The sequence below is a fragment of the Astatotilapia calliptera genome, chromosome 20, assembly GCF_900246225.1.
Source record: "Astatotilapia calliptera chromosome 20, fAstCal1.2, whole genome shotgun sequence".
Taxonomy (NCBI): domain Eukaryota; kingdom Metazoa; phylum Chordata; class Actinopteri; order Cichliformes; family Cichlidae; genus Astatotilapia; species Astatotilapia calliptera.
The window spans coordinates 26,755,920-26,766,534 of NC_039321.1; the positions used below are offsets into that span (position 1 = coordinate 26,755,920).

Consider the following 10,615-nt stretch of genomic DNA (forward strand, 5'->3'; position numbering starts at 1 on the left):
AAAAATGTTCTGTAATTTTAGACATTTATTTCTTACACCTTAAGCCCAAAGAGTCATGCTGACAGATTTCTTCTTTTTGTTACAGCAATGTTTCTTTGTTATGTAGAAAAACTGAAAATGTAAGAAAAAAAATGTATGAGAAACTGTTCATTCGCTAAAATTCCAATAAAAATTTCACTTAAAATTTTTCATAGTGTCGTCCTTCCCTGTGTTATATTGTAGTAAAGCATAAGACACCAGCAAATGCCTGTTGAGCAGAATTAGGCAAAATCTTACTGACAATTAACATTCACTCAAAGTTAATCACCCTAAATCCAGCCCTAAAGACACCCTCCAAACCAAATGATAACACGATGCAAATAAGCCCATCAAAACACTGCAACAAAGAAATAGGCTTTATGTTGGAAGGAACACACAAAAAATCACGACAAAGGAAACAGAACTTGTCTTCACTATTAGACAGGTGAGGTTAAAACAAAGATTGAAATGTAAATTATCTAATGACACAAGGACTGCTTGCAGTCTCTAATTTAACTGTATTGCTAAATTTCAATAAGCTAATTGAGGTCTCATAATTAAAAATTCTCTTATCAGAAGGAAACAGGAAATATCTGGTTACTTAACGTACACCCTCTAACATTCCTCACAGACTTTGGGTTATATTGATGTACTAGCATCATACAGCCCAGCACATCCCAAAAGTGAGCTATTGGATTGAGATGCGGTGACTGTGGAGGCCATTTGAGTCCAGTGAACTCTCTGTCATGTTCAAGGAACCAGTTTGAGATGATCTGAGCTTTATGACATGTCAGAAGATGAGTACACTGCAGTCACAAAAGGATGGACATGGTCAACAACAATACTCAGACAGGATGTTGAATTTAAAGCATGGAAGTTTCCCCCATCACTGCTGCCAGTCTAAACTGTTAACACAATGCATGATGCATCCACGCTTTCATGTTGTTTATGCCAAGCTCTGAAACCACCATCTGAATGTTGCAGCAGAAATCGAGACTCGTGAGAGCAGACAACATTTGTCCAATCTTCTCCAATTTTGGTGAACCTGTGTGAGTTGTACTCTCGGTTTCCTGTTCTTAGTTGGGAGGAGTGACACCTGGTGTGGTCTTCTGCTGCTGTAGCTCATCTGCTTCAAAGTTTGATTCAGAGATGCTCTTCTGCGTATGCGGTGTTTGCATGTTGTTGCAGTTGTTATGTCTACATGTTTGAATGCATTTCAATGCTGCCATGTGATTGGCTGATTCGATATTTACATCAGTCATCAGATGAACAGTTTATATTAACATGCCATAACCTGACAGACAATAAATGACCTGGACACACACATGTGCTTGTATGTAACACCTAATTATTTATTAAGACTATTTAAATTGAAGTTAATCAGTGTATGGATTGGTCTGTGTATTTTTCACTAAATTGTGTTTTGATCCTTTGGCATTGTTTTTAGAAACTGCCAATAAAGCACCTTTATTTATTTTCTTAAACATCTTTATATATTTTTTTATTTCCTCAGATAAAGCAATCTTATTTTTTTCTTTGTATTTCTGATTTTCAGCCTCAGAAGAGTCACAAATGACGTCTAAGTCATTTGTGCCACTTTCTTCCGTCTGTCTTTCTGGCTCGCCTTAGCTGGAAACATTGCATGGGAAAGTTTCATATTGGCTGTCACCCCATGATGTCACAACAGTGAGGTATCAGCTGACTGACACACACCTCACATGACACCCATATCTGCTGAGGGACCTCTTTTATAGCTGCTCCCAGCCACTCCGGCTACTTGCTGAGGTTTAAGCACACTTATTTGACCAAAAGTCAGGATTAATAATAAAACATACGTAACTTTAATTAAATATGCCAAGAGTTTTTCTGCTAATTAAACAACAGTAACATTAAAGCTACTCTAAAAGCAGATTAGCAGTTTGCCAGGGGAGAATCTATTTAAAGTTCAGAAATGTTATACCTCTGTTAGAGATGGCGGCTGTGAGAACACTGCGTGTATTACGTGATCAGAAGCACCGCTCTATATTTATCAGATCATGGGGCTTGCCTTGTCGCATGCTCACATGCAAGAACACCTACCAGAGGACGTACAGCATGGTGCTGCAGAGACTTCCTTGACCTTCATCTCCTGTAGAGCAGGACAGCTTGAATCAGGACAGGTAGGAACCATGTTTGGATGTAAAAGTACAACAAAACAGCTAAAACACATAAACATTTGAATTCTATATGCTGTAATTTTAATATAAGTAAGTTGTAAGTTGTGGCATTTTAGTTTTATGATTTGCATTGCAATTTAAATTGTGGATTGAAAATGACGCGCACTTAAAATTCATATCCTTGTATTTTTATGAGCAGCTTTATTAATGAGTTGATTTGAGATTAGAGTTTGCTAGTCATCCTGACAAGATCTGTAAATGTTAATATTACCTGATAACAAGGGTTTTACTTGACAGCTCTTTAAATTGATTTTGCAGGTTTTGTTGAAGTTGAAGCAAAATGGAAGAGTTTGAATACAGTGTGGAAATCTGTGACCATGACTGGGAGCGCTTCTTTGCAGAGTGCGAGGAGTGTAATCTGCTTCCTCCATCGCTAGCAGGTCTCGAAGATTCGGGGATGAGTGACATTGATGACACGGGGTCTGTTCTTGCCATGAGGGCTCAGAGAGTCGATCTAACCGCAGGCTTTTCTGAGACTGACCGCCCTATCGATGGGGCGCCACACTGTGAGGGCTCTCCTGTGGAACACTACCTCAGCAAACACGGCATAGGAGGGATGGAGAGCGTCCTCTCGGGCAGCGAGGAGGATATCCACCTGCAGTCCGTCAATATGTTTTTTGAAAGGCTGAAAAGTCTGACAGAGCCTGAGCCAAGCCGAGTGAACTTTGGAAAAAACAGTGAGGCAATACAAGAGACGGAGCGGTGCAGCGAAGGGCAGCAGGCCAGTAGAGATGCACTGCCAAAAAACATCCAAAAGTTAAACTTTCTGCCTGCCAGGGGTGAAACAGCAGTTGGCAAAGAGAGCAAGAGGCCTGTCGACACCATCAGAAAGACAAACACACTGAGAAAAGTGCACTCTGACCCCAGCATTTCCTTGCAACATGCAGCCAGTAACTCAGTACTCAACACTAACAAATCAACTGAAACTGAGTTATTCATCAGAGAGGAAGCCTGCACAGAACCCAGAGTCAGCGACGTACAGCAGTGGAATCGTGACTCACTGTGCACGGCCGTCTGCTCAGTGACCACACCAAACAAGGTGCAGACATGCGCACTTCTACATGACTTTAAAGAGGAAGAATTGTTGAAACACCTCTGTAAAAAGTGTGCCACTGATTTAGCCAGTGATTTGGACATGGCAAATATTAAATGGCAGGAAGACCAAACTCCTATTGTTTCACAGTCAGACACAGCATGTTCAAACAAAGCAGTGATCCAAGAATCTCCGTCTGCTTCCATGAAGAGGAAGAGGAGAAAGAAGAGACGGCTCAGTGTGGAGCAAGGCGAAGGTGGGCACGGATACGAGAGGCAGGTTTTAGTCAAGCCGAGCGACTCGGAGGAGGAGCAGTGCCCGTCAAAAGCAGGAACAGGTCTCTGCTTTTCTGAGGATATCAAGTCGTTTTATTTAAACGAACCACAGAAAAATCTCACATCTCTTCTAACACCATATTCAATGACCAGCAGCAGTTTCCCGGTCATTATATCTTCTAATCCTCCATGTGATAGTCAGCACCAATATTTGTCAGAGAGTGTGGGCAGGCAGAGGAGGAGTACAGATACATCCGACAATAATTCAGCAAACAATAGCTCAGCGACCACACTGAGTCAAACTGATGACAGTGCAACGTCTGCACCAAACAGCAGTGCTACTGTGGCAACAAACTCAGAGGTTTGCAGCGAGTCGCAGGAGGAAAAATCAGCTGGACTGAAAATGTATCCTAAACTGCCAGTTTTAATGACAGTAGGTGAATATGGTAAACCAGACATGGGCAGAGAAAGTCAGAGCGGGGACATAAAAGTCGAGGGGCGTCACTCCGTCACTTCACCTGAAAATGAACAGAATCTCACATCTGCTGTAGAGGTCAAAGCAGTAACTCATAGTCTTTTATCGAGCTCAGAGTCAAATGCTACTTCTGTGGAAGTCGGCCAAAATGACAGACAACCCGCCGCTAAGTCAGTCCTGGCTGTGGAGGCTGGAAATTCTGGCGGGGACGAGCCCACACTGTGTCCCAGTGAGGCTGAGCCCCAACAACAGCTGGAAAAGGAGTTTCACAACACAGACCAATATAGCGGCACAATGGCAAACACCGACTATTCTCCACCTACAGCCTCGACTTTAAAAGGCTTGCTCACAAAACCTCTGCAATTAAAAACTTCTGCCTGCAAAGTTATCAGCGCTCAATTTACATCTGATAGTTTTAATCCCTCGCCCGATGAAAGCTTTCTGTCTAAAAGTTCACCCTGTATAGGTGTGAATACAGAATGTCCTCTTGAGGTTCACACCTCACCCAAATTAGATATTTCAGAGAAAAGCACAGAAACACTAGCGGCATCACAGATAACAAGCAAGAGTCGAGCAGAAACCAAATCACCCGTGTCTGAAGATGCACTAACAAGTCTTTCAGATATCACAAATGTATCATCCTGCGGTACTCTGAACACAGAGTCACGGTCAAATGGAAATATCAGAGACATGCCAGCAAGTTTCTGTTCATCTGTCAGCGAGCAAGAGTCTGGAGGTCATGGAGGAAAAAAGGGGGACGAGAAATCTGGACTCAAGAGCCCAGACTCAGTGTGCGAGTTGTTGGGAAAAGCGGAAGATGCCATCTTGGTACCCGAAGCTGAATGTAAACCTGAACGGGTGCTGAATCCAGTGTTTGCTATGTCTTCCTTTTGGAGTGAGATGGAGAAGCTGACAATAAACGACATTCTGGGTTTGAGAATGATCAGCAAAGCTGCTCCACCCAGCTCCCTCCCACCGTTACAGGAAAACGAGGAGATGGCAGATTCAGGCTTTTTCACTCAAATAGACGAGTCCACACCCGAGCAAACGACCGAGGACGCCTCTGGTTTCCCCGATGCTGTAGAATCATGTTTTAATCCTAATAGCGCGGCCAATTTTTCCCCTTCACGAAGTGTTTTATGGGAGAGTGAATCAGCCCACGTGAGCCGAAGTGCTGATATTTACCCTGAAAATGTGATGCTGACATCTGTGAGCGACACTTCTCGACCTTTCCTCTCAGAAAAGGCTGAAAAGTCCCTCCGAAAGATTTCCAAAAATATCAGCGTGCACAACTTACGTGCACTCGAGTCTGAGTCATTTAGCTACACGCAGAAATGTGAAACTTTACAAACAGTAGATGAAGGAGAATCTCAGAAAGCAGAGTATGTCTTGCCTAAGCAAGACAAAGGCACAGATCCTCTGCCTTCCTCTCTGACAGACAGTTACAGCATCTCTCTCATAGATATATTTCAGTACTTCTTTGGAGGGAAACAAACTGCTCCCAGCCAACCAGCTGCAGATAACTTAACCACCTTCTACGATGACGGGAATTCAGTCCCTGAAACGTATGATCATTTTTTCTCTGAGTTCGACACAGAAAACTTCTTCTATCCGCTCATCGCAACTGAAGATGAGACCAAAGACAAGCCAGTTCCTATCTTTTCCAGCTCTCGCTCAGCTAACAGAAAATTCCAGTTCCCGGAAGCTTATGATTATTTCTTTGCCTCATCATCCTCATCTGACGAGTCGGAATCCGATGAAGAGGATAACACCGGTCCTGTCAGGGTATTTACCAGGTTCAGCCGCAAGGCGAGCTCATCTCATATTTCTAAAGACATGTATGATGATTTCTTTGCAGAGAACAACCTCAGACAAAACTTCTTCTGGAAAACAACATTCTCCTTCAGGAACATAAATTTTTCAGCATCTACAGTCCAAAACCAGGCGTCGCACTCTCTGTCTCTCGTACCTGCGAGACAAAGGGGCGGTTCTCATGCAAGGACAGTTTCTTCTCTGAATGCACTGGGAAATGAAGACGTGATGTTTCCTGATCCACTGCTCTACCACTTTGAGGACAGGGTAGTCAGCCAACTAGCACAGCAGCCTTTCAGATACGAAGACCTGCAGACGGCCGTTTCAAATCCAAGTAAGTCCACTTTAACACAACGATGCACACAGTAACCGTGGAAATGCGTTAGGTTATGAGATTCATTGCAATGTGCAGTGGTCGAATCTTCAGTATGTATCCTGGATTTCAGACATAACAGTTTGGATTGGTTTGATTTAAAAAAGTAAAGAGATGAGATCTCAGTAGCATCTTCACTGAAATTCCAAGTAAATGATTCAATTTGCCTTTATTTTTTGTAAGAAGTTGAAAGGGAAAAAAGACAGAAAATGCATTTTCCCCTCATTCATTCTTTATATTCTCCCAGCTTAACCATCTGATTTTACAAACATGTCCACGTATCAGATAGGGGTCTAAATTTGTCATCGTTGCACAAAGCAGCACTCAGTTGCTTTCAAATCTTAAAATGACCTGTGATCAGAGATGGGCAGTAACACGTTACTTGTAACGTGTTACTGTAATCCGATTACTTTTTTCAAGTAGCGAGTAAAGTAAGGGATTACTATTGCAAAAACAGTAAATAGATTACCGTTACTTTCCCGTAGGAACGCTGCGTTACTGCGTTACTAAAACCGTGATGTTTTTGGGAGAACGTCTCATGACAGTGATGTAAGCAAGTGTGACGTTCATGACAACAGCTGTGTGCAGATCAACAATGGATAATATATCGAGTGCGGGAGAGAGTATGAGCGTGCAGCGTTTAAAGCGTGGAAGTACTGACCTTACTTTGAGTTTGATTCCATAAAAAGTGACAAAAACATTAGCGTCTGCTGCGCGTAGGAAGAAAACTTCTTTTTACAGCGAAAAAAAACCCATAAACTTCCAAGCAAGCACCGAGTGCGCTATGACGTAATGGGAAACTCACAGAGAAACTCGCGCGGATTCTTCCACTGACCGCTGTGGCACACCTGCACCAGGGTAAACCTCCGCCTACCCGCAGTCCTGCTTTACAGGTGAAAATAGAGCAAAAGGACCGCTAGTCTTTGATTTTATTTATTTTCTGCTGTGTTTTACTTGCATCTACTTGAAAGAGTGAGTGTAAACACAAAATATATATATATATATATATATTTTATGTGCTGGAATGTGTTTAAATATTAAACAAATTTCTTCCAGTCAGAGAATGTTGCATATAATTAAATTTTAAAGTTAAAAAATTAAAAGATTAAAACTAATAAAACAAGTTTAAAAAAGAGACTTTTCCATTTGATTACATTTTGTATGATGGATTATGCAGAAAAAGTAGAATTGGGCTGAAAGATCTGTTGCTTTATCACCTATTCAGGTTGTAAATCGTGTTTTTTAAAAGTAACTAAGTAACTAAGTAATTAATTACCTTTGAAAATAAGTAATCATTAAAGTAACGGGATTACTTTTTTGGGGAAGTAATCAGTAATTAGTTACTGATTACTTTTTTCAAGTAACTTGACCAACACTGCCTGTGATCAGCCAAAATCTCCTGAACGAGGCAGCAAACACAGCCCAGAGGAGGTGAATAGAGTCCAGTTGTCTTCTGAACACTTCACCTACAGTATGCTGGACCTGATATTGTTTTCCACTCCAGCCTCAATGGAAAAGTGAAAAAAATTCTGTATTACAGTATCTTAGAGTGACACACTTAAACTTAAAAAAGATGTTTCGAAGAGCAAGATGAAGACTGCTCTAACTGTATGAACCTGTCCAACAGATTGCATCTCTGTGAGGCCTCCAGACAAAAAACCAAAACTAATAGACTATTTTTCATTAAATCAGGTTTAGTTAAGCTCTTTTTTGTTTTCCTCACATGTGGACGACTGTAACGTTGGACATGTCCACTGCTCGGTCAGCTGTTACAGTCCTGACTGGGACAGATTCTCTTTCCTCAGCTGTCACACGATCCGTACTGGACTGCAGGCACGCAGGAGTGAAGCTAAGGGGAATGGTAGTGCGTGATAAGTTGACTTCACTCAATGAGCGTCATATCTGAGCTCTAAGCCGGCTGTAATTGTGTTTGGCTGTGAAGGAAATGAAATTACCTCATATTTATTCATGAGTCTTTATGTGTAAATCCCTCTCCTCCTCCAATGCATTTAATTAATATGCTATATGATATCTGAGCTCTTTTGCTTACCCATGAGGGTTATCTTTAAGGTCACAAATACTCACTAGATATATATATACTTATATACTCCTAGAAGTGAACTGTCTGCAGGTGTTTCGAGGTTTACTGGGGCACTGTGTGAGAGCAGAGGAAGGCCAAACTTGGTGGGATTTTATTTACAGCTGCCAAACACAACTGGATTTCTTTGTACATGGTTGTTCCATTCTTGTGTGTTGCATTTGCACGAACAGCTTACCCACTCAAAACATTTCTGTCTTTGAAGGGTTGGATGCCCCATTCCTGCCGCTCAAACAGTCAGACATGTGTCTGGTTTGCATTGCGTTTGCCTCGTGGGTGCTGAAGACTGCAAATCCTCAAGTCGGAGATGCTTGGAAGGCTGGTACGTGTGCAGCATCAGGGTGTTTAATACCACAGAAAATTTCCTTTTTAAAGACTGAAATTACAAAATGGTTCCTATTAAGTGACTGCGCTTAAGTCCTGACACACTGAAACTTGGATTTTAGCAACAGGATTACTCACTTTTTCACTTGCATTTTCCACACAGTTCTGCTGGCCAATGTAAGTGCCCTGTCAGCCATTCGATACCTGCGTAAGTACGTCAAAGCGGAGGCGGCCGGCTGTGAAACGAAACTGCACCGCAGGGCGCTGCCTGCTCCTTCACCTCTCGGCCTCTAAATATGTCGAGGCTGAAGTGATCCATCTTTTCCAGAAAGTCCGCGGCGGATTGTTGAAACACGTTTGCACTGTGATTACTGATCTTACGTCTCACTGAGCTTTCCAGAGAAAGTGTTTATTTTAAGAGCAGTTATTTAACTTGAGTGAAACTTTAACATCCGAAAGTGTTCAGAAAAAAAATGAAACGACCAAAGGCAAGATGAGGCAAGCTCATCTGACTGAAAGAAGGCTTTAGAAAAATCAGATGCATAAGTATGTGTGAAGCAAGCTTGGAGGTGATGAGTGATAAGTGGATTAGTGTGAGAGACTGTAGAGATTCAGGAGAAATTTACACAAACTTGTTTCCATTACATGACTTTTGGTAGCAGATGCTTCTATTTAAATCAACCAAACTTTTAAAATATTCTTACTCACAGTTATTGTATTTTACAGATTTGCCACTGTAGCCACTCCCATTCAGAAGCATAATTTATTTAAGGGGGACAGCATTCTGTGCCAGTATCAGTTATATGTATATTATATATTATGTGAATGGTATTTTATGTTAATGACAGAGATCTGTATACTGTTGTCATATGTTGCACTGAGCTGTGGATGTTGATGATAATGGCAGTGATGCCTTTCAGTTGAACTAAAGTAAACAGTGTAGGTTGTGTGCTGTGTGTGTTATTGAAAAAGCAGACGTGCACGCAAACCTTTCTAAACACTAGATGGCGACATAAACTCATGTAACTGGACGCAGCTGTGTGATTTACAATGTCTTTCTTCCCTAGAATAAACAAAATACTGCCGATAAATCAGTACAGAAATATAAGACTAAGCTTATATCACAATATATTTTAATATACTGTTTAAATTTAAAGAGTTTAAAAGTTTGGTCAATATTGTTGGTATTCAAAGAGCACTCTGTCAAGACGTTTTGTCCAGCAGTGGGCAACACTGGACCATAAACTCCAAGTGTTTCAAAGTTCTCTTGATTTTTCAAAGGAATCTTTTTGTTGTTGTTGTTTGTTGAGCCAGTTAACACTGACTTATGAATCATTTGAGCATGAAAAAGCTGCCTAATAGTGATGAATCACTGTTGTGTCTGCGCGTGACAGACAACTTAGCAAATAGCTTTAAATTGTATCTTCAGGCACTTTGTTACTAGCAGAAATCTAGTTTCTCATAGCTTACAATCATTTTATTAATTGAATCCAGGAAAAATACTAAAGAAAAGACAGATATAAAATAGTATTTTTGCACCAACTAAGGTGGATTTTCATACAAAATACTGACTTTTAAAACTGGTTATAATTGTACAACTCTAACCCTGAAACTCTTGTTTTTAAATCATTTACTGTATTTCCGTGTATGCCTGCATGTTTCAGTCAATTGCACCACATTTTGCTACAAGATGTAAAGAAATTAGAGAGGTCACATGGTTTTTCCAAAGCACTGTACAATCTATTAATCACAGGTAAACTGTTGTTTATTATTTGCCTACATGGAAACTAAATGGTGTCTTACTAGACTTTGAAAGAGGCACCTGGTGAGCTAGTGTGTGCAGACTGCAGAAAACCTGTTTTACAACATAAGGTTTGCATAAAAAGACTTGTTTTATTCTTACACTGTTATTTTTCTCACGTTCTAATATAAACCAATCCTTCACCACTCACTATTAATTTTATTTAAAGCCAAGACACTTTGACAAATTA

The 10,615-nt window shown here is 40.9% G+C and overlaps 1 protein-coding gene across 1 annotated transcript; it reads left to right on the top strand.

Annotated features, from left to right (window-relative positions):
* The first annotated feature begins 1,981 nt into the window (after window positions 1-1,981).
* On the top strand, window positions 1,982-9,719 carry perm1a (PPARGC1 and ESRR induced regulator, muscle 1a). Its single transcript, XM_026153973.1, has 4 exons — window positions 1,982-2,177; window positions 2,493-6,163; window positions 8,506-8,622; window positions 8,788-9,719. The coding sequence occupies exons 2-4, from the start codon at window positions 2,515-2,517 to the stop codon at window positions 8,916-8,918; spliced, it is 3,897 nt and encodes a 1,298-aa protein (XP_026009758.1). The 5' UTR covers window positions 1,982-2,177; window positions 2,493-2,514; the 3' UTR covers window positions 8,919-9,719.
* The last annotated feature ends 896 nt before the right edge of the window (window positions 9,720-10,615 follow it).